At 42.5% G+C, this 24,145-nt stretch overlaps 3 protein-coding genes across 3 annotated transcripts; 2 read left to right on the top strand and 1 right to left on the bottom strand.

The window, feature by feature from the left end:
- Positions 1-319: 319 nt before the first annotated feature.
- brat1 (BRCA1-associated ATM activator 1) lies at positions 320-6,689 on the bottom strand. The gene is made up of 12 exons (XM_080028766.1): positions 6,292-6,689; positions 5,558-5,721; positions 5,335-5,482; positions 4,779-5,199; positions 4,158-4,283; positions 3,874-3,965; positions 3,664-3,764; positions 3,373-3,559; positions 2,954-3,027; positions 2,699-2,783; positions 2,174-2,457; positions 320-1,870 (listed from the first exon to the last, which is right to left on the bottom strand). Exons 1-12 carry the CDS (start codon positions 6,416-6,418, stop codon positions 1,001-1,003), a joined length of 2,679 nt encoding a protein of 892 aa, XP_079884892.1. The 5' UTR covers positions 6,419-6,689; the 3' UTR covers positions 320-1,000.
- Positions 6,690-6,868: 179 nt separating this feature from the next.
- eif3ba (eukaryotic translation initiation factor 3, subunit Ba) lies at positions 6,869-14,638 on the top strand. Its single transcript, XM_080029107.1, has 19 exons — positions 6,869-7,080; positions 8,140-8,332; positions 8,421-8,540; positions 8,628-8,685; positions 9,777-9,905; positions 10,012-10,169; positions 10,649-10,780; positions 10,884-10,950; positions 11,043-11,089; positions 11,205-11,415; positions 11,509-11,581; positions 11,676-11,798; positions 11,890-11,968; positions 12,200-12,338; positions 12,479-12,604; positions 13,049-13,126; positions 13,403-13,511; positions 13,615-13,727; positions 14,077-14,638. Exons 1-18 carry the CDS (start codon positions 6,981-6,983, stop codon positions 13,713-13,715), a joined length of 2,043 nt encoding a protein of 680 aa, XP_079885233.1. The 5' UTR covers positions 6,869-6,980; the 3' UTR covers positions 13,716-13,727; positions 14,077-14,638.
- Positions 14,639-17,154: 2,516 nt separating this feature from the next.
- On the top strand, positions 17,155-23,847 carry LOC307252142 (carbohydrate sulfotransferase 12-like). Its single transcript, XM_080029724.1, has 6 exons — positions 17,155-17,275; positions 19,119-19,802; positions 20,149-20,291; positions 21,899-22,027; positions 22,275-22,467; positions 22,947-23,847. Exons 2-6 carry the CDS (start codon positions 19,230-19,232, stop codon positions 23,211-23,213), a joined length of 1,305 nt encoding a protein of 434 aa, XP_079885850.1. The 5' UTR covers positions 17,155-17,275; positions 19,119-19,229; the 3' UTR covers positions 23,214-23,847.
- The last annotated feature ends 298 nt before the right edge of the window (positions 23,848-24,145 follow it).

The raw sequence follows: 24,145 nt of genomic DNA, 5'->3' as shown, positions 1-24,145 counted from the left end.
CAGTATGTAGAAGGCTCCTTGGCCTGGTCACAGCAGATCGACGCTGAGAGTGATGACATTTATACAACATTTCACAAAATAATTAGAAATGTGTAAGATTGCACGCACACACACACACACGCATGCGCACACACACGCAGATGCACCTCTACTGGCAAGTACAGATGAATAATTCAAAATTCAAAGTCAGCTCAGTTAATACTACAGCACATTTAGATGAAAGAATAGGAAAGGTTCCTAAAGTGCTGTTGGACCAAATAAGTGAAATCGCAAGATTAACTTCTTAACTATATTTATTAATAACAATTCATTTGCAGACAAGATTACAGATCTCTTAAGAAATGAGTGAATACAACTATAAATCAATGTGTAAATGGTTTACAAAACAAGGTCATATGAGTTTAAGGTATGACAACATTTTCTCTTTCTGACAAAGCAGGATGCATTTCATCTGCACTGAAGATAATGCTCCTACACTGCTGCATGTGGACAAGGTTTGACAAAGTGTGGCGAATACCCATAAATAGGCAAGAGTTCAATGGTGAGGTATGGATGAAATGAAGCACAAAAATATACATTTTTGGTCTCAAATTTGGCCATATCAGTCAGGTCAGGTTGTAAGGAAATGGGTCCAGGTCTGGTTATGTCTTCATGTCTCAGTTTTAGCACTGTGCAGGACTCTCTTAGTGAGTTGTGACTGACCTCTGCTGGAGGTAAAGAGTGGTGTGTATCGTATCTGTCTATCTTAAACATCAATAGAAACATTATATCATGATAAAGACAAAATAAGAGAGTCATTTTCCTGCTTGGTGTTTAATGAAACGGTAAGTGGGCCCTGAGTTAAGAGCGTGTTGTTCATTACTGATAACGAACCAACATAAGGCAATGTGTGTGTGTCTGCTTGCTTGCTTGTGTGTGTGTGTGTGTCTGTGTGCCTGCTTGCGTGTGTGCGTGTGTGTGTGTGTGTGTGTGTGTGTGTGTGTGTGTGTGTTTGCGTCTTTCAGTAGCAGTCCACTATGACCTCCTCCCCTCGTTGGCCTTCTGGTTGAGCGTGAGCGGCGCTGGCGGTCAGTATGTCCTGCAGCAGAGAGAGTGGAGAGTTGTGGACGTGGTCGCTGCTTTGAATCAAGACGTCCAGCCTCTCCTCTAAACCCAGAGACCTCAGAACTTCACACAGCCCGACAGTCACACCGACGCATGCGCCGCCCTCCCCTTCTCCTCCATTCAAACCTCCCTTTCCCTCTATGTCCACCTCTTTCGCCCCATCTCTGGTCTTCACCCCCAGTATCTTCCTCATCTCCTGCCCCCAGCCCCAGCCAGGCAGCTCACAGGAAACCACGGCGACTTCTACCACGGCAACGTCCGGACACAGCGTCTCTCTGAGTGTCATCAACAGTCGACAGGCCTTCAAACCCACGGGCCTATCGCAGTCAAACAGACAGCTCAACATCGCCGAGACCGCTCCCTGCTTGACCAGATTGTTCAACGCTTCAGCCAAATCTGACCCACCGCCGCCCTCTGTGTGTGTGTCGGTGTGTGTGTGGAGTGTGTGAGCCTGGTCAGAAACCATAGCACCATAGGGGTGAAGGGGAACTGAGTCCTTCATGTAACCCCGCTGACCTGATAAGGCTTGGTCCATCAGAAGCTCAGCCAGATCCAGCGTGTGAACTTTGACCTCCCAGTCCAGATCCACGCTGCCTTGTGATAGGACGGAGCAGACACACTGCATCAGGAGGGGCGTGGCTAACAATGGAGGAGAGTGTGATGAGCGCGAAGAGAACCAGGCCGTGAAGTATTGAACGACAGCCCGTCTGGGGAAGCCCTCTGTGTCCTGGGAGAGGATTTCAAGAAGCTGGCTCACTATCTCAGTCTGGAAGGACACAGAAAAAAAAAGGATTATTAATAATTGTTTATCGATTATTGAGTCGTAGTATCTGGGGCAATTTTATTTGTATATGCTCACATGTTCTTTTTGTTAATACTCGTGTTGTATTCTTTGTATGTTTTTTAATGTTTTCTTCCGAGCCATCAACCCCGATAGGGACTACATAAGAGAATGATCCTGTATGGCCAGATCTGGCACATTTACATGATGGACTCTGGTGCTCAATTAACATTGTACTGAAAACATTTTAACTCCAGTGTGGGGAAAAAAAAATAAAAAACTGCCCACCTCTTCCTTAGTGCATGCTGCCCCCTGCTGCCAGCTGTGTGCCAGTGTCTTGGCCAGTGCAGAGATGGCGCTGGCTCTCACGTAACTCTCCGTGTCCTGCAGCGCCTCCCTCAGGAGAGGAGTGGAACAGCAGCCGCCCAGCAGAGCCTCACATGCATTACAGGCCTCCTCGTCTGATCTGGGGAAGACCCGCACGCCTGCCAGGTGTCCCACAAACTCCACCGTAGAGTCCCTCACCTCCCAACGCATGTCACACACACGCTTCTTCACCACCTCAACAAATTCTAGGGGAACACATACATTTCATATACAGGGTTCCTGCAAGTTTCAACAAGTCAAATTTAAGACCTTGCTCATTATACATTAAATCATGACATATTTCGTGCCCATACCGCCAGGGCTAACATTTGCGGCAACCCTAAATTTAAGTACCATCTCTCATATAACTACAACTACAGTTATAATTATATAACTATAATGTTACTCTGTGTGTGGAGAGTATTTAGGTGCTACAATGAAATGTACCTTGTCTGAGCTGGTCTGTTATAAAGCAGAGGTCTATGCACACACTCATCCACTTTACTAAGGCCTGGTAGGACTTGTGGAGTACCTAAGAAACAAAGAAAGAGTCATTTCAATAAAAGAAACGCAACACAGTCAATGCACACATACACACATCTGTTTATATACAAGGGCCAGAACTACCAATTGTTTTCATAATGGATTAATCATTTGATGATGACGTCCTAACATGATGTCTAGAGGTTGTTTGCAACTTACCGTGGGGTCAGAATCAGGATTGTCCAGATATTGTAGCAAAACTGAGAAGACTTCACTGCTCTTCTCCTTTCCTCCTGAAAGAGATAGATAAATGCTGAATGTTTCAACCTGAAAAACAATCCCCCTCAGACTAAACACATGTACCATTAAATTCATTTAATGTAGCAATTGTTTTTGTGTCAGTGTATGATGATGTTTATTTTGTTTTGTTATAATTACTTTTATACTTGGGAGAGATTTGGCTACGAAGCCTTGTTAAAAGAAATTCTGTGTGTAATGTATTTTTTCCCAGAATTCACTTTTGGCGTTATTATGATTTACAGTTTATGATACAGTTTGGCTGTCTTTCCAATACGTTTTTCAGAAAGGAAGAGTATTCTTCTCTATTAAGGTCGTTTTAGATATTCACACAGTTTTACCTGGGCTTCCGCTCAGCGCCGTCAGAGCCTCTAGAGCACATTTCTGAACTTTGCTGCTGCCGATGACATTCCTGCCAACCTCACTGCAACCAGTGGACGAGTTGGAAGAGACGCCATTACAGCTCCTCAACATTGACAGAACTGCAGTGAGGATTATGTGTGGGGGACAGGGGAGAACGTCAGAAGGCTGAGGAGGGAGAGAGAGATAGAGACAGGGGGGGAGGTGGGGTTTAGACTGCTTCACATTAAAAACATTAAATACACTGTTTTCTGTTATCCTTATGGCCTCACCATGAGTGTGATCTGTGGCGTGTTTGTCAAGCAGATGCAGATCAAGGAGATGCAGGAGGTTTTACTCTTCAGCTGCTCTACCATCAAACACTGAAGCTCGTCTACAACAGGAAAGAAATGATTTAGTTAAAAAGATGTTAAATAAAAGTATAAACGGCTTCCCTTATTTCTATTTTTGTTTTTAATGATTTGCATCTGTGTGTTTTTCACCAGTGGCGTTTGTGTCCAGTAGAGTCTGACCAGTTATAATGTGGAGGGGTAGCAGCAATATTGTCACAACCCGGGCTGTGTGGACAGTATCGCTGCACAGAAACAGAAAAATTAAAGAAAAAAAAAAGTCAATATAGGTGAATTAATACTGGGTTTTCTTGAGCTACTGGAAGTCAGAAAAAACCTCTATAAACTGAGCTCTGAGCTTGTGCTGCTGCTGCTGATGGTGAAGCCACATTCTGCATGTGAGTGTGAAGTCTGTGGTCCTGTGAGCAGAGACTTACCGATGACGACCTCTGTGAAGAAAAGCAGCTGCAGCGTGAATGAGGTCAGAGGGTTTGTTAATGTTCAACATGGAGGACAGCAGACAGGCCACACGCTGGTCTGGGACACGTTCATCAGAGCTGGAGCTGCCCGACACAAACATGGATGGACACAGTTTAAACACTCGCAGATGCACAAAGACGTGTCATGTGTTCAACATTCAACTTTCTGATTGATCCACTCATCATTTCAGCTCTACGGCACAATGTTCTCTCTGTCTTTCTCCATTAGTGTACGGTGAGGGAAATATGAACATATCTTCAACAACTTATCTACAGGAAAGGGACTACTTTTTGTAAACTACTAGTTGTCAAATCCATGGCAAAAGCAGTGGAGCAAATCTGCAGGGTTTAGAGGTACAGACTGCCCTTAGAACCAGTAGTAATAATAATGGCCATTTAAATGATATTTATCAATACATTTGATAATAATTATTGTACAATTTGAGCATACCCCATTGGTCTTTTGGTTTAAACCTTGATCTATGTATTTCCATAATGTTAATTACATTATTTTTTAAATTTGACTGCAGTGTGTAAACCGATTTGTTACACTGTGTTTGTGTTGATAAGCCTGTCTACCTGTGTGCAGCCAGAATGACGTCCATGAGAGGCAGTGTGAGCCGGCTGCATCCTGCTGTCACCAGATTCTCCAGAGGGTCTGCAACTGTCCCTAGCAGCTTGCCCCGCAGAGGAGGCCCGGCCCGGGACAGCAGCAGGGCCAGCAGTTTGAGTATCTGCTGACTCTGATGGAGCCGAGTGATTTCTTTTGGGACCAGTGACTCCTTGAGGTACACTGAGATCACCCTGACAACAGTCGCGTACTCTGTGAAGGCCGGCAGTTCAAAGTCTGAGATGTAGTCTCCATCTTGTTGTGTGCCATTGCATCCTTTAGGCGAGGCGGGCTGGAAGAAGAGCAGGATGTGGGCCAGCATTTGATTGGCAGCCGAGGCAACAAACAAACTGGTGTCTGTCTGGAGTTGTAGGAGCGGTTCCATGAAATCTGGGGAGTAAGGAAACAAGATATTCAGTTATGAAACTATTTGTCTTTATTCTTACAAATTCCATATATCCCTTATGCAAAAATGTCTTTTACACAACATATAGCAATGGTCTCATTTCCTTCACAAAGGGTCACCTGATTGTACAAAGAAACTGAGAGCCTTTGGGTGCTGCAAAGAGTTCTTTAAGCCCAGGATCCAGCCAATCCTCAAACAGGGATCCTCCCAGAGCCCGGCTTCTTGCCAGTGTCCAAGGTTGAAGACCCGGTCCAGAACAGAGCATCCCTGGTGGGATTTCACCACAGTCAGAAACTGGTTTCAAGTATTTTAGTCAAAGTAAAAAGTGTCAATCAACTCTACCTTTAGTGTTTTGAAGCCGTCCTCAGTGGCAGCGATTAACCCGGTGAGTTTGAGAGTGAAGGAGAGGACGCCGGGTTCCGATGCTGTGTCCTTCACCACGGTGGATATGAACTCAAGCAGACACGGGCAGGTCTCCAGCAGAGATCCTCCTTCATTAGGAGAATCTGTGGTCATCATCATGAGACAGTGTTACACATCATCCATTATATCCATCGATCAATAACCCCAAATGGAGATCTGCCTGTTGTTCTCTCCCTTCACCACAACACAAATCACACAGCTTTGTTTTCACACATAGCCTACATTAATTAAGGATTTTGCACCATGTAAGATTAGTCATGTAGGCTAAAGCTGCTCCTTATAGTTTATTAAAGGGGACTGTCCACGAAATTATTGCTAATAAAATAAAATAAACTAAACAATATGGTGCTGTAGTAATCAAATTAGCACATATTGTCAGACAGTCCCCTGGTAATCACTTTTCCCAGTTGATAATTTAGCATTGTGTCCATTCAGTTACTTTGGTTGGTGGGTTTGGGACATCTTTTAATATTCACCTAACAACTAGTTACAGTAATCCACAAAGCAGGGTCTAAAGTCACATCTAAAAATTACACCTTGAGAGGTCAGAGAGGAAGGAATCCAGGAAGGGGAGAAGGCAGGGATAATGTTGACACTAGATACACCAAACAAAACTTTCCAATTCCAACCAGTCCAGCTCCAGTACTACTAACCAGCCTTGGTGAGCCCTGTGAACCAGTCCAACAGTTTCTCCAGGCTTGTGTCATCGGGCAGAGACTTCCCTGAGTCCGCCAGCACCGCACACACACTGGGCAGCAGCGACACACACTCTCTGTCCATGGCAACAATGTCTGTCGTTTGTTTTAATGAGCCCTCAGTATAATAGCAAACGTTACAGCTGATTAATAGTTACATATTGTTGGAGTACATAGCTGACACCGTCTCACGTACGTGGAAATACATCCTAAACGTTGTATAAAGAAGCATTCAGTTTCTTTATATGTCTATGGTTGAATGGCACAGCTAGCTTAAATATTAAAATGTTTTTATTCCTTGTAGTTTTGCTAAACGTCCATCTCGCGGGAAATTGTTTCGGATCTACCGGCGCGTGGCTTCCCTCTTCTTTCCACAGTAAAATGTAAGCGTCATGAAAAATGGCACATGCTCAGTTCACCGAACGTCCGGATAGATGATAATAAACGAGCACGCGCAAGTCCATGTGTGATACAGCTCTAGCGTCTCCCTGCAGCGCAAGCTTTGCATCAGAATAGGTTCCGGTGTTACGTTTCCGTCCCATCGTCCATTTTCACGTTACCGCACATGGTGCCGCACCGGTCGTGGACCGTCAGCCTCTAAAATTGTGGGATTTTTGCTCCATAGAAGCGAGAAGTTACCCTACTAAATGCAAGATACGGTGGATATGGCGGACGACCCAGAGTATGACGAGGAGGAGCCCTCCTTCAGTGATCCGGAGGACTTCGAAGATGACGTCGACGATGAGGGTGAGCGGCGGCAGGAAAGACGCCGGCTTTGAGGCCTGTTGCTAACAGTTAGCTAATTTTGCTGTACCAACGATCACTACAGATGCTACAAAGCTAACCAGCTAGCCTTTCACTTTGCCTTTTCGTACTTAATGTCTAGGTCTGATAACATATATTAAAAAACAGATACGTCACCCGTTTTAACATTAAACGTCTTGCCAACGTCAGCTAACATTAGCCGATCTCAGCTCATTTTCACGCCCATTGAAAGGCTCACCCAGACCACCACTCACTGTGGCCTTTTCGCTGTCATTTGAGAACTTGAAACCCTAAATCAGCAACATCCTCGTTTCCAGCTGAAGACCTTTGTTGCCCATCTGTATTTTTTGTTCTTTGATTCTATTCATGTAAGGCAACAATTGTTAAGTCAAAATTAAAAGGTTACATCTATGTATTAAGTCATTTACAAATGCCTTGTATTATAATCACTATGATCTGAAATGGATACATTTAGACTTTAAAGTGATTTTTTTTATTATTAGCCCTTAAGTTGTGTATTTGGAATTACCCAAAATAAAATAAGGATATATCAAAGTATAATTATAAAAACATCTGTTTCAACTTAGAAGGTCGATCTTCTTACTTTTTTGCTAAAGAAGTCAAGATTCAAGATCTTTCTTGCTCATATTCACAATTATTGAAGCCGTAGTGATTGGCAATGACATTCTAGGCTTTCAGGCTCATTTCATAAATGCAACTTAAAGGAAAATGAAAGACAAATGAAAATATGTCATGTCATATCATGTTTAATGCAAAATTCTCCCTAACCCAAAGCAGTTGAGGTTTTTCTTCTATTGTTCAGATTTTTGTAAAACATGTCATTCAGAGTAGCATTAAAAATAAAATTCTCAAATCTCACTTCCTCATGATATATTGTATCATTATAATAATAATTTGGGGTCTCTGCAGCTTGCGGAATGTATTTTGAAGCCCAGCCTGGTGGAGATAAAATCAGATAAGTGACTAATGTAACTGTCTCCCTCCCTTATTGCCCCTACCCCCTCTCTCTCTTCTCTGTAGAGCTCCTGGAAGACCTTTTGAGGGAGAAGCCCCAGGAGGCTGACGGCATCGACTCTGTGGTGGTGGTGGATAACGTCCCTCAGGTGGGCCCTGAGCGCCTGGAGAAACTCAAGAACGTCATACACAAGATTTTCTCCAAGTTTGGCAAAATCACTTCTGAGTTTTATCCAGAGGCTGACGGCGCAACCAAAGGGTACGTGATTTGCTCTACTCTGTGGTGGCAATCTATTGCTTTAATGTTGCATTTAAGGTTATAAATAAACAACCCATGTATCGCGCAGGTACATCTTCTTGGAGTATGGTGCCCCTACGCAGGCCCTCGAAGCAGTTAAGAACGCAGATGGGTACAAACTGGACAAACAACATACGTTCAGGGTCAACCTCTTCGCTGACTTTGACAAGTAAGTGTGCAGTCGCTCAAAAGAAATGCAAAAAATAAGACTATATGTGAGACAAGCAGATTAATTCTGTTTTTTCTCCCCACTCAGGTACATGAACATCAGTGATGAGTGGGAGACTCCAGAGAAGCAACCTTTCAAAGATTTTGTGAGTTTTCTTTTATTTATTTGTTCAACAAATTTAAATTTGTATTCTTTAAAGCCACTACGAGTAACATTGCACGTTGGCGTCCCCTTTGGACAAAAGCGGTAGTATTTTTACGACGCCCGCTGTCGCAAAGCTGTTTTCTAGCTCGTGCCAGGCGTGCGAGTGTGAACTGAGAAGGGCGCAATATAGTGCATGTCCTTGTGTTGAAAGTGTGAGGACTCTTTTCGGCTCCGTGCGAGTGGTTTTGACACTGCATCAACTAATGCCAGTCAGTGCTACACACACCTGATTGCAATGAGTTGATGCAGCAGCGTCACCTAACTACTCTCTCTCACGGAGCTGAAAGATTACGTGTCCTCACAGAAAGCGAATGAACGAGAGACGGCAGTTAGTATGGATCACGATGAGGTAATGTGTTTGTGTTGTTGATGTAAATAATGACTATTTCAGATAGCCTAATGGTTATCTGATGATGGTGAAGCAAAGCAAACTTTGTGTTAGTACCAACCGCTCATTCATTTAGGAGTAAACACTGCAGTCTAGTTTGCTCTCGTGAAATTGTATACACGTTGCTTGGCAACGCCCTCGTCCCGCCCGTAGCCTATATCACTCTCCCTTTTAGGTTTTCTTCATTGCATTCTCTTTTTTTTCTTTGATGGTTCAGCCCCGTTATCAGTCATTATGACGACAAACAACTGTCTCAAACAAGGCTCCCGCTCCCCTTCCCTCACCTGGAGGGATAGGCTTCTCAAATCGCTTTGCTGCGCCACACTGAAATCTGCGACCAATACGGATATGTGACCATAGAGCATGCACGCGTGAACCGAAAATCGGACTGAGTGTGCGACCAGACCAAACGCCGTAATAAAAACTATATAAAAACGTCTTTCTTTGCATTGATGGTCTCGTTTGCTGTTAAAGGTAATTTATGATTATGAGAGGAAACATGAGGCTGTTTAAAAGATATTTAAATGTTACTCGGAGCTGCTTTAATATAAGTAGTTTATTACTATTTTTTTTTTTTTTTTTTTCAATTTAGAAAAAAAAAATATGCCAAAGTTTGACAATCTCCACTAACTCTGTGTGTTCAGGGTAATATGCGCCATTGGATCGAGGACCCAGACTGTCGTGACCAATACAGTGTGATCTACGAAGCTGGAGAGAGGACCTGCATTTTTGCCAACGATGCCAAAGACCCAATCGTATCTGAAGAGAGAGCAGTAAGTAGTTAATAATGCAGGAATAATGGGGTCATGTTAAATGTAATTCAATACGATGTACCGTCATTTGTTTGCTAACTGTTAAATGTTTTGTGTCTCGATGTAGCGCTGGACGGAGACGTACGTGCGCTGGTCTCCTAAAGGCACGTACCTGGCCACCTTCCACCAGCGTGGCATTGCATTGTGGGGCGGTGAGAAGTTCAAGCAGATTCAGAGGTTCAGCCATTCGGGTGTGTCCCTCATCGACTTCTCACCATGTGAAAGGTAAGCAACATTGCTGTGCAGCGCCACTAATTCACACTTTTGTAGCATTGGTCATTACCTGGTGAGGTGTTTTTACTGTGTTTGTACAAGTGTCGGCATTAACAACAAGTATTTTTGGATTGATTTAAACAAAGCACAGTCTGAAATGTAACAGATGATTGTTTTTAAATGCAGCAGAGGCGCATACAGACTAGTGTTTCAACTATTGTCTTTATCCGCATGCAGCTGTATCCTTGTGCAGAATTCTTTATTAAGAAAGAAAACCAATCGAAAATCATTTAAACCAAAGGATGACACGAAACTAAGGGTGTTTCGAGAATATTTTGGGAGGCACAATTTGGTTGCACAAGTCCTTTTTTAATAATGTGTTTCAGCTGATACTGAGTTTGATGCCTTGTGTTTATTTTCCTAAATGTTGATTTAAATATGTATCGGTTTCTGAGCCATCTAAAGCCTTGTGTGTTTGTGATTTCTACCAGGTATGTGGTGACCTTCAGTCCTCTGATGGACACCAAGGAGGACCCACAGGCCATCATCATCTGGGACATCCTGACCGGACAGAAGAAGAGAGGTTTCCACTGCGAGAGCTCTGCACACTGGCCCATATTCAAGTCAGTACTCTGGGCTTGTTCCTCTACTGTCTTTGCTTATTGTGAAAACCTCAACTACATTACATTTGTTGAATTTATTATGATGAGAGATTTTTGTTCTCAGATGGAGCCATGATGGGAAGTTCTTTGCCAGGATGACAACGGACACCCTGAGCATCTATGAGGCTCCAGTAAGTGGATCTACCAAAAACCACAACACAGTTTTGAACTAATGTTAATTGTGGAAGTGAAATTAAAGCCATTTTTCTTCTCCTCCTTCCAGTCTATGGGCTTGCTCGACAAGAAGAGTCTCAAGATCAATGGAATCAAGTAAGAGATTCTTCCATGATGCTTTTATGAATTGATTCTTGTAATGGCATGCTTTAAATTGTGACCATGTTCCGTATAGAGCTCTTGACAAGAATTCATGTGTTTGTATCTACAGGGACTTCTCCTGGTCCCCTGGTGACAACATCATTGCATTCTGGGTGCCAGAGGACAAAGACATCCCAGCCAGAGTGACTCTGATGCAGATTCCTTCCCGCCAGGAGATCCGCGTCCGTAACCTCTTCAATGTGGTGGACTGCAAACTGCACTGGCAGAAAAACGGAGATTACCTGTGTGTGAAGGTGGATAGGACTCCTAAAGGAACACAGGTACAAAAGGGGAAAGAAAGAGGGGGAAATGGCTTCAAAGAAAAGTGTTCAAAAAAATCTAATGCTTAATATTTTTTTTAATCTCTTTTTCAGGGTGTGGTCACCAACTTTGAAATCTTCCGCATGAGAGAGAAGCAGGTTCCTGTTGATGTGGTGGAGATGAAGGGTAAGAACGTCATGAACACACAAAGTAACTGTGAACGTCCCTAATTAAAAACTTTAAAAAACCTGATCCATCTTTGTTTCTTCTGTCTTTCCAGAGGGCATCATAGCATTTGCATGGGAACCCATCGGCAGCAAATTTGCTGTTCTCCATGGAGAGGTTCCCAGAATCAGTGTCTCCTTCTATCATGTCAAAAACAACGGCAAGATCGAGCTCATAAGTGAGTAGCTCAGACAGACGTTCTAACTGAGCTATTTTGCACAGTCCAAGATGCAAATATGTGACTCTATGACCTTTTTTTATTTATTCAGAGTGTTATGACAAGCAGCAGGCCAACAGCATCTTCTGGAGCCCCCAGGGACAGTTTTTGGTGCTGGCTGGACTCAGGAGGTCAGTTTAATTGTGTGTGCGTGCTTGTGTCCGTGCGTGTGTGTGAGTAACAAGAAGCCGCTGATGACGAAACCAAATAACTTTTCTGACACCTCGTATGAGAGCTTTGCTCCTGATTCTAACTTTGCTCTGAGGCTCACAGTTTTATAGATTTGCACTGATGAATGTAGTCATTGTGTGTGTGTGTGTCTGTCTCTAATCTTTAGTTTTTGTGTTTGTGTGTGTGTGTAGCATGAATGGAGCTCTCGCCTTTGTGGACACGTCTGACTGCACTTTGATGAACATAGCTGAGCACTACATGGCCTCTGATGTGGAGTGGGACCCGACCGGTCGCTATGTCGTCACCTCTGTCTCTTGGTGGAGCCACAAGGTAAATTCTCCTCCAGAATTTACCCAGATTTCAAATTTTCTGCTAGATTTCAAATTTTATTTTTTTGTGGATGTAAAAGTACACCGAACTTGCACTCACATCCTTCTCCCCCATCTTTTTTCATGTGTGTGTGTGTTTAGGTGGACAATGCGTACTGGCTGTGGACGTTCCAGGGCCGTCTCCTTCAGAAGAACAACAAGGATCGCTTCTGTCAGCTGCTCTGGAGACCCAGACCTCCCACCCTGCTCAGCCAAGACACTGCCAAGGTAACATTTTATCTAGACGTTAACACTGTGTGTGTGTGTGTGTGTGTGTGTGTTTGTGTTTGTGTTTGTGTGTGTGTGTGTGTGTGTGTGTGTGTGTGTGTGTGTGTGTGTGTGTGTGTGTGTGTGTGTGTGTGTGTGTGTGTGTGTGTGTGTGTGTGTGTGTGTGTGTGTGTGTGTGTGTGTGTGTGTGTGTGTGTGTGTGTGTGTGTGTGTGTGTGTGTGTGTGTGTAGCCAGTGATGACATAAAAAACTCTTTTCTGACACCTCGTATGAGAGCTGCACTGCGGCTCCTGATTCTAACTCTGATCTGAGGCTCACAACTACCTGCAACATCTTATGTGCTCCTTCAGCACGTACTTGATATTGTCTTTGTCATACTCATTTTATTTGTGGCTGTTGAACCATATTTTTACAGCAACTATCCCTCTTCCCTTCTTCTTCTAGACAATCAAGAAGGATCTAAAGAAATACTCAAAGATCTTCGAGCAGAAGGATCGTCTGAGCCAGTCCAAGGCTTCTAAGGTTTGTTTTGTTCATTTCTGGAACTGATTCAGTGTTCATGTCAAATCTATATCTCTTACCCTTTATTTAGAAGATGTTGGGAATTGTGCCCTTTTGGTATTTCCTGCTCTCTCATTAACCAGTACAAATGGTGTTAACATACAGTATAACTAAAGTGAGTGTGCCTACTTTTGCCTATTTTGTTAGTTGTTCAAAACCAAAGTAGATATTAAAGTGATACAATCCCAAACATAGTCCTCTGTTATGCAGCTAAACGTTTGATGTGTTTGTGAGTAGGAGCTGGTGGACAAGCGCAGGTCCATGATGGATGACTACCATAGCTACAGGGAGAAAGCCATGCAGACCTATCTGGAGCAGAAGGAAACTCGCATCGAGCTCAGAGGAGGTGAGAACCTCTTTTCCTTTGTACCCTTATATCTGCACTTTGCCGCCCTCTACAGTCCTTATCCATAATTGAGGGAAATGACTGACATTTGTCCCTCTTTCAGGTGTGGACACTGACGAGCCAGACAGCAACGTGGAAGACTGGGAGGAGGAGACCATTGAGTTTTTTATCAACGAAGAAATCATTCCCCTTGGAGATCTGTAGTCCCCTTCGCAGGTAACAGACACACACAATTTACACAATACACAATTCAAACACGTAATTAAGATATATTTAGAAAATGTCATTTTTAAATGGTGTCATTGTGTAGTTTGCAGTCAGTGGTAAGTCATGTGAAAGGGTCATACAACCATAACATAAGTTAAAGCAAGTCAAAAGTATATCAGTAGAAAATGTACAATAAAATATAAAAGAAACATGTACAATGATTCATTCTTTAAAAGGAAAAGCTGAACAAAGGTGCAGGAATAAGCAGTATGATTGAAAATGTGCATGACCAAAGTAAGCAGACTGTAGTTACCTTTGCAAACCGTACTTATCGTCTTGTTTTCCCTCTCTCCTTCAGTCCATCCGTTTTTGTGTGGAAGGAGGAGAGAGGAACTGCGTCAGTGATTGGAGAAGGACGACCACGCTGTGAATCTTGGGGCTTCACGATCAGAAGCCTCAACATTTAACTTTTAGTGACATCATCAAAGCACGCCTTGCGGATCAGCAGCCACACCAAGGGACAAGAGTGAATACTTTGAATTGAATATTTTCTCTTTGTCACTCAACATCATCCGCCCCATTTTTTTTTCTCTGTGGAACTTGATATTAAGTAATACTGCTTCCTGTTTTTCTATTCATTAATTGGAGCTACTCAGCCCGCTTTCTTATTGGACCTACTACTTCCCCTTGGGGTTGTTGATGAACTAGCCTCACCATGCTATTGTGTTATCACCGGGCAGCACAGAGTGCCATACCAGTGGGGGGTGGAGGTGTTGTGACTAAACAAGTAGCCTTGTTAATAAATGTGCTGATGTGGCGCTATAGTGGCCTGTATCCTCCTCCTTTCAGACTAGGCTTTCACACATGGAGGGGGTGCGCAGTGGGATTAACTTTAAATAAACATTCAGATACAAGTACAACCTGGCTGTGTCTTCCTGTGTTCTTCATAAGAGAGATATGTATCTGTTCTCTAGTCTGTATTTGTACTGAAATCAAGCTTTGTTTGGTAATTTAATTTTTTAGTTGATTGTGGAATTATTAATCCCTATTAACATTGTAGTTGCAGTCCCCTCAAATCTTGGGACTTCCTGTGTTTTATGTTTTCACATAACCTTAAAAGGAATATCCATGGACTTTTAAAAATAAAGCAATTTTTTGAACCTACAGCTCTAGGAAACTGAAATCATCAAAATGATCAAGCATTTATAAACTGATTGATCAAAAAACAATAATGAATTGCTATCAAGGGTGTTCGATAGACTTTTATCATCTATACACGTGGGAAAATGTTTACCTTTAGGCACATATAATGTAATCGGAAGCACCAGTCATTAAACAAAAAATGATTTCCGTCCTATTTGATTAAGAAATAAATCCACATAGCACCTTCACAACACAGCCCGTAGATGTCTTGAGGAAAAATGTGCATGTACAATGCAAACTTATTTCACACTTGTCAACGTAATCATATATAATTGGAATTAAGTAGACTGAAACTTTACCAAGGAGATAAATTGTAGGAAAATGTGCTTCGTTGGGATATTTCATTCTGCTCAGGTGATTTCCATCCTTCACCTCAGATCAAAATATTTGTAAAGTATCAAGTTCACCTGCTGTGTACTTTAGCTCCTAAAGTATTGTATGCAACCAAGATCATGGGTTTCTCTCTATTCTAGAGGGCTGACCTGTGATTAAGGTTAAAGTCTTGCTTAACTTTCTTCATCCTACATATATAAACCCATCCCTACCGGAACCCACAAGCAATTGAATCTGCTGTGGAAAGTTATATACAGTATAATTTCTTTAGTGTGGAATAAATAAACTGTGTAGCAGCTTGGTGCGACCAAAGACCATAATTACTTTAAAATTCAACATTTGCGTCACTGTTTTGAACACAAACCCACTTGTCATATAGGGAACAGTTTGTTCTTAATGCGCCAGTGCCATTTAGGTTCATTAGCGTGCACACTTAATCCTTAATGGGAATGTGAGGTCACACAGCGTGGATCCACTCTCCGTTTGAATATTGACACTATAGGCTACATGGATCTTCTACCTCATTAACCTGTTCTAATGTAGCCTACAATATGTTCATGCTCTCTTGTACAGATGTTCCCATTGATAAAATGAGCTGAACAGCTAACCAACAACATATTATAAAGGATGTTATGTACCTGTACAAGGTATGTTATCAAATGTTCCCCTCATCATGACCCTGAAGATGGCCTTTAGCCAAAACATCTTGTTTGGACTTATAGTGCGGTCTTTGTGCTACAAGTGGATTTTTCCCTTCCTCGTGAAACTTGGAAGCTGGAAACTGCTTCCCTCACAACACCTAAGCATGACATCAATTAGAAAATGCTACAGTTCAAGACTACCTCCAAAATCCAATGACAGGCCTTAGATTGAGATTAAAAGACAAATTAGTTTAGGATTGGACACATTGACAGTGTGTGATTCTAAACCTCATTGAGAGGGGGTCCAACCTGAAAATCTGATGCACGTGTTGTTGTGGCACTGTCCGAGACTGACATTTCTGACTTTGTTTTAGTAACAAGATCGGTGTGGTCTCCAGCGGCCACCAGACTGCTGCTCCTTTTAATGTTAGCGCAGCAGCCCTCTCATTTTCCCATCATAAATACTCCTTCAGAGACAGTTGTTCAGCCCACATTCAAACATGGGTGATACCATGTTTAGACTTTTATGAATGACACAACATAAGGTCAGAAAAGAGGAGCACAGACAGAGTAATGCAATTCAGTACAACAGCACTGCATTAAATATCTGTAGTCGTTGCTTTTTCTGAAAATGTTTGTATAACTTTTACACCTCTGTTACTACACCTATAGAGGAGCAAAATTAAGAGAAAGCCCTTGAAATGTATTAAGTCCAACGTAAACCACAGAACTAGAGGCTCAAAAATGACCAAGAAATTCAGTCAACTCAACTGACTCACATTGAATTGAGTGGTATAAGTAATAGGCATAGCCTATGGCTTTATGATTATTTTCTTAAAATGTCGTCATAGGCCTTTACATGTATTATTCCATAATTTTGACTTTCTTTGAGATTATTTTTTATTTTTTGAATCATAAAATTCTACATTTTGACGTAGCATCACATCTAGTGTCTTGACCCACACATTTTTTGCATTATCTCTTGATGAGCTTCCACAGTGTCCTAAATAACTCCCGGCTGTTTATTACAGTGACGTACTCTTATACATTCACCTGCAGCCTCCTGTGTGTCTGCCCGGAATCTCAGTCTAGCATACTCTAGTAACCAGTGTCATAAACGTGGCTCTTCAGAGCCCAAAACATTTGGCCAAAATGTGCGGTTTGTGAAAACGGTAGCATGTGTGTGTGTGTGGAGCATAGGAGCGAGAGAGTGGCTGTTTTTCCCTCAAAATATCGCGAGATTAAGTTCACTCTCTCTGTAAAGACCGCTATGTTGTGCCCACCCGGTCCCATCCCTGGGCAGACGGACAGACAGAGAGGGGGGACACCGAACAGGCGACAAAGGGCGGACCACCCGGCACCATGGAGCTCATCTACCGGGTGAGATATTAGACTAAATATTCAGGTCATTTTGTTGTCTCTTTCTCCATCAGATTGACACGTTATCGTCCAGTGGGGCATAATTGTCGCCGTGACGCTCCCGGTGTGAAGGGCATAAAGGGAAAGAGCCGGGCTTTACCATTTCTTTATATGTCCATGGCTTTACCCCTCCGAGGCGGCGCGGGATGAGGAGGTTCGTGCATGCGTAGAAAAAAAGGCTGTGGAGAAAAATAAGTTCAGTCAGGCATTCCGTCGAGGAGCTATTTTGCAGAAAAAGTGTCCGTTTGCATGAGAGAGGGAGAGAGAGAGTGTCCGGTGCGGCCGGTGAATGGGCACATTGTAACCTGTGTAGCCTACTGTACAAATGAAGGTAGTTTTCCAACCGAAGACAGCGAGTCCACTGCGAGAAAGAAGCAAACCGTCATAGCCTGCTATCTTTAAATTAAACAGCATGAAAAAACAAATACATATAAGGGTAGTTCTTTACAACTTGTCATTGAGCTCCACAAACAAATTTGAGGCTTACATATAGGAATATCGTTGAATGTTGTTATTCTCTCTTTTGCGCTGGTTTGTGCGCACGTCCGTGTGGGTACAGCGCGTGCCAAGACGCAAGACACGAGAGAGTTTGTGGGTGTTGATTTCTTAAAATAGCCACCCCCCTCTCTGGTCAACGTGGAGTTTTGATTTAAAAATCTAGTGGAAAGAACCATCATATTCAAATTAAAATAGACAATTTTTTTCAGTCAAAATAAGAGCCATAGTTTTTTTTTTAAGCTTTGCTCTTCCTCAGTCTGGATTATTATTATTATTAGGCTATTCTTTTATTAGAATCGTCGTCATTTGTTCCACTATTTTTCTGCAACAGCTTATGTGTTTATGGGTCAGACAATAAGGGGAGTGAACCTTCTGGTGGACTGGAGCGGCTTCCACCCCCACAGCCCCGTTTGTTCACATCTCTGTGACAGCTGAGCCCGGGAGGAGTCTGCGGTTCCCACGGCCCCTGGGCAAATTCCCTCCATCAAAACAGATTATAGCACAGACTTTAAAAAAAAAAAAATAAGATTCTATACCACAATGTGAAATGTCTCAGGTACAGTCCTGCATATTATCAAGATGCAGGCCGATGAAAAATGATGTTATTAGGTTTTTTAATCCTGAATACTTGCTCTTCTAATTGAGTAATTGTTGTAAAAGTTACCATGCTTTACATCATTTTCATTCATGTTGTTATAAGAATGCATCACGTTTTATAAGCTGATGTTAAACCTTGTTCTCCAAAGTTATCCCTGACCTTAGCCAACAAATGAACTAGTGGAGTAGATATTCAAAAGTGCAATATTTCCCTCTGAACTGGAGCTTATAGCCTACAGCAAAGGAAATACTTGTGTAAAGTAGCCCTACCTCAAAACTGTCCTTAACACAGTTCTTCTATATGTAACTGCATTTAGTAACGTCCCAGCCCTGCTGCAATTTACTGCCAACAAATGTAAGATGTTGATGGTTAAAGTGATTCAAAAGTTGATGTGATTAGATACAATATCACATTTAGAGTTGTTTTTTCGATCTTCCCCAAAATCAATACAGTCATGGTTTATAAAGTATATATTCAGAGATTTAATATTTCTGTCTGAAATGTAGTAAAAGTACAAAGAAGTAGCATAGTGCACACCCACAGTATTATAGTAAATACACTCGATTACTTTCTACCACTGATGAACCCGATTCCATCTCATGTTTCATTTCCTAAAATAAATCTGCTGTCATACCGCTTGTGTTTAAGTTGCTGAATCATCTTCCTTCATATGTTAGAAACGGAACAACATTTCCTGTTTCCTTTCAGTTGCAGCCGGCAAGCAGGAAGTGTTCCCTTCCGCCATAGTTGTCCGACCATGGAGCTGAGATAAACACATCTTCCTCTTTTTTTTTACCCTCTGGACTTTGGTTTATCGCCATGGGGACGTGGCGCGGTTTGCGAGTGGCGTTCATCCTGGGCTCTTTGGTAATGATCCTGCTGATCATCGTGTACTGGGACGACGTCGGAGGGTTCAACCTCTACCCGCTGCAGGAGCCCAAACACCAGTCACTTCACTCTGACTCTCACATTAAGGCTACTGTGGGCCCTTCACACTCTGTGTCCACTAGCAGACCCCAGACCAGCGCTTCATTCACAGTCCCCACTACTGCTACTGCTCCTAGTACAACCCCATTCGCCAAGGAGACGGGTGGAGCCGCCGAGGAACATACAGAGGAGAAAGGCAAGGAAACACAAGGACATAGGGAGGAGGAAACGAGGGATGAGGAAGCGAGGGATGATGAGGAGAAGGAGAAAGAGAGGAGTGGTGGTTCTGATGTGGACTATAGGGAGCAGGAGGCCAGGAAGCAGAGCATCATGGACGTGTGTTCAGGAAAGGATGCTGTGGAGTTCCCCGGAAGGACTCGAGCATTTGAGCAAATCCCCAACAGGGAACTGGATCACCTGATAGTGGATGACACTCACCAGATAATCTACTGCTATGTTCCCAAGGTACAGCTGTCTAAGTGTGTGTGTGTGTGTGTGTGTGTTTATGTTTCTGTACATGTGGAAGTTAATATGTACTGTATGTGGGTGGTGAGTTAATTAATTGTTTGTGGATGTGAGTGCAAGAAAAATAGCAAGAAAGTAAATTGGTGTTCTTCACACAGACTTGGTTGAAATGGATGTAATATTCATAAGTCTTTTTTAATAAGTGTATTATAGCCTGAAAATGAAAGTTCTTGTGTTTTTTATTATCTAATAATGATTGTGTTATCTTTCATTATTTTGCAACTGCTTCAAACACACGCTTGTCTTTACTTTGTCCTTCCCCTCCATCGCTGTTCTCTCCATCCAGGTGGCGTGCACCAACTGGAAGAGAGTGATGGTGGTTCTGTCTCAGTCTCTCATCTCGCCTTCCTCGGGGAAACCTTACACCGACCCAGAGGCTGTCCCTCCTGACCTCGTGCACAACTCATCTCTACACCTCACGTTTGCCAAGTATGAACCTTTCTCACATAAAACAAAAACGGTCAAACCCGTCAAAAAAACTTCAAAAGTTATGGAGTTTAAAACATTTTTGACTCCACGTGTGATTTATATGTTACTGCAGAATGAATGCTACTTTGAAATTGAGTTTCTTAACCTGTAAGAACAGGTAACAGTTATCTTTTCCTTGATACCTTCATACAGGCAAGCATCAGATACCACGAAAATTTATTAAATTAGCAGACAGTGTAAAACGTATGTGAAATGTATTTCATCCTTTAGTGGCATTTGAAGGAAAAAAGAGTGGTGTGTGAGTAGATGATGCCTATATAACAATCAATAATCATAAGGCTTTAAGTGACAAATGTCAAAATACAGTCAATACTCTTTATACCGTAAATATACAACTTTTCTCTTTACTAAGGGCACTTTATGTTGGATAAAGAAGATTTGGGAAAACATGTTCGGCTATACCACACAAGGAATACATTTCTACAACAACGTATCGAACAGTTAAGCAGAACAGAACAATTAATATAAAAGAAGTCAAATGCACATGTGGTGTGCACAAACCAAATTCCTACACAAAGAAAGGAAGCCTCCTCCATAAACATTTTACAACAATTGTAAAAGACCTCTCCAACGAGTCCTGTGGAAAATGAAGAGATGGAAAACTGTGTCTGAACGGGGAATTCAAGACAGCCAGGCAAACCACATACCTCAGTCCCAAAATAACAACAAAGGAAAATCAACCAGAACAACTTTGTTTTTCAAAACTGCAATTTTGAAATGAAAGTGAGTCAGTTTGACCATATCAAATTTTCAAATGTCCTACAAAAGCAATTTCTTGAAGAATTACAGAAAGCAATTCCCTAATCGTTTCTTTGTTTAAAACTTTGTTAACCACTGGATGATTTCTCACAGTACTAACGTTTTGTTCCTGTCCCCACTCCTTTCAAAGGGGCATTGATTCATGAAAAGTTATGCGGATTTCCTTTTTTTTTAAAGATTTTTTTTGGCATTTTTATGCTTTATTGACAGTGTAGAGACAGAGTTGAAATGGGGCAGAGAGGGGAGTGACATGCAGAGAACGAGCGCGGGCTGGAATCGAACCCGGGTCCGCTGCTGGCCGAGGCCCATGGAGGGGACGCCTTACCAACTGAGCTAAAGGCGCCCCTCGGATTTCCTTTTTAAAACAGTTTTACGATAGAATTGAGATATTTAGTTAAACTACAACAGTTGTTGACAAACTATCCATGAGCGTAAAGGAGTTTTTTACTAAGTTGACACTTGGAAAAGGAGAGTGGAAAGGACAGGCGGGGCCTGCTGCTGCAGCACAGACAGACCTTTCTCTGCCCCTCCGGAGCTGTCTGTGTTCAAATAGGAGGATCTGAACATGTGTTTTTTTATCTGCACCGATATGTATTTTTCCACTTAAGGTCTGAAGTGGCTTCATTTTCAAGTCATGTACTCACACCAAATGTGCTCAGTATTTCATCACTTAACAGCCCCCGTATTTGGATTTTAACAAACTCGAAAGCATTTAAATCAAGACTCAAGAAGGTATACACTAGTTCTGCTTTTATGGTGACATGTGCCGCTTATGTGTCTTTTTCCAGGTTCTGGCGCCATTATGGTTCTCTGTCCCGCCACCTGATGGCACTCAAGCTCCAGCATTACACCAAGTTCCTGTTTGTACGGGACCCTTTTGTCCGTCTCATATCAGCCTTCAGGAACAAGTTCGGAAGGTTTGTGCAAATAGGGAGACAGAGAGGGTGTGTGTGTGTGTGTGTGTGTGTGTGTGTGTGTGTGTGTGTGTGTGTGTGTGTGTGTGTGTGTGTGTGTGTGTGTGTATGTGTGTGTGTGTGCGCGTGCGTGCGTGGCGTGCGTGCGTGTGTGTGTGTGTGAGAGGCCTGTGGAGATAAATGTGCTTTACTATTGATTAAACAGCATCATCATTCTTCTTGATGTGTGTGTGTGTGTGTGTGTTTTAAGGCCCAACGAGGACTTCTACAAGCAGTTTGGTTCGGTTATGCTGCGTCGTTATGGTAATGTGTCTGCCAGCTTGCCAGAGACAGCAGCGGAGGCGTTTGCAGCGGGAGTCAAACCAACGTTTCAGCAGTTCATCAAGTACTTGCTGGATCCAGAGACGGAGAGTGAGAGTATCTTCAATGAACACTGGCGGCAGGTATTTGTCTCTAACAGCTACATGCACACAATCAGTGTACAGACACGTACCACACTTTGACTGAGAACTAGATTGGAATGAAATAAATAAATGCATACTTCTTCCTTTTGTTGGTCATATGTCACTTCCAAATTGTTTAAAAAAACTATTACAAAATCATATGGACTGTAGCATTATCTATGATTGTCCCTGTCATTCCCCCATTATATGTGTCCTAATTATCTAATTATATACTATGTGTTAGTTAATCTACAAGAAATGTATGTATAATTGTGTACTACTGAAAACAGATACAAGGACTACTGCACCTTTTGCAATTTGAATATTTTATGGAAAGACATACAATTGCATCTCTTCTGATCGATTGGTTCATTTGTTTTATGTGTTTGTTGAAGCATCAGGCAAAGTTCACCTACACAGTTGGAAAAACGTACTGATGTAGTTTTAAATTGTGGGCCTGCTTTTTCTGTGTGTTTCAGGTGTACCGTCTGTGCCATCCATGCCAGGTGAAGTATGATTTCATTGGTCGACTGGAAACCCTGGAAACAGACGCGGAACACCTGCTGAAGCTTCTGCAGGTGGATCATCTGCTACACTTCCCTTCGGGGGCCCGGAACCGCACCGCAACCAGCTGGGAGAGAGACTGGTTCAATCAGATTCCTGTCTCAATAAGGAGAGAACTGTACAAGCTGTATCAACCAGACTTTGAGCTGTTTGGCTATCCAAAACCTGACAGCGTGCTCTAGAGACCACCCCGTGCCAAAAGCCTGGGCACTGCACTGTGTGTAGAGCCCACTCCTCACCTACCTGTGCATAGCCAGCATATGCCTTTAAAGACCTAGCCTGGTTCTACCAGACCATCGTACTTCATTTCATTTGTACAGAAGGTCTGGAATCGCTCAATTGACAAACGTTAACTCACTTGAAGGCGGGTGTCTGTTGAAGTTTAAAACTATTGGATTTGCCCAGTGCCACTCTGGATCTGCCAACCAACCCTGTCATGCGCCAGCTTCTGAGCCACTCCTTCTGTTCGCTGATTGGACCAGCAGAAATCTGTCCGGAGAAAACCTAAGAATATACCGCACACCCAGACTGACTACTGAAGGGAAATGAAAATTGAGCGAAAGTAGTAGGCGGGCGGTGCCAGGCTATTAAAGACCATGTCTACAACGCAGTTTTTTTTTCTTCATTTGTTTTGTGCATACCTCAAATGACAGAAGTGCCTGCCAGTATTATTTAATTTTTTTCATCACTTCATATCTAAAGCACACCTGCTACAAGCTACTTTATCCACGTCTGTTTTCCCCATGTAAAAGGCACTTTGAATGGTATTTTGTAAGTTGAAGGGAAAGGACCGGGGTCAGCTGTTGGCTCACATTTCTGAAGGGAAAAATGCTACAGAGAAAATAAAGTGTTTTTGTAAAGGTTTGACTTCCTTTGTCTTTATTACCGGTGTATGTGAAATTGGGGAATGTATTTTAAAATATGTGAGTTTAAACCCCATTAATGGTTCGAAATGAAATAGATGCTTTCACATTATGGTATATGCATGCTCCAGCATTTATTGACCATATTCAGGCTGTAAGTCAATATAGCATGGCCTATATCACTTTAATTTGGAAGATGTTATCTTAAATTCTATTTATTTAATCCTTAAAGTAGAGTAATGCAAAGTTAA

This window comes from Ammodytes marinus (assembly GCF_949987685.1).
Source record: "Ammodytes marinus genome assembly, chromosome: 6".
NCBI classification, from domain to species: Eukaryota; Metazoa; Chordata; class Actinopteri; order Uranoscopiformes; family Ammodytidae; genus Ammodytes; species Ammodytes marinus.
The sequence above is the reverse complement of the archived record's forward strand: the minus strand, read 5'-3'. Positions and strand labels throughout refer to the sequence as shown.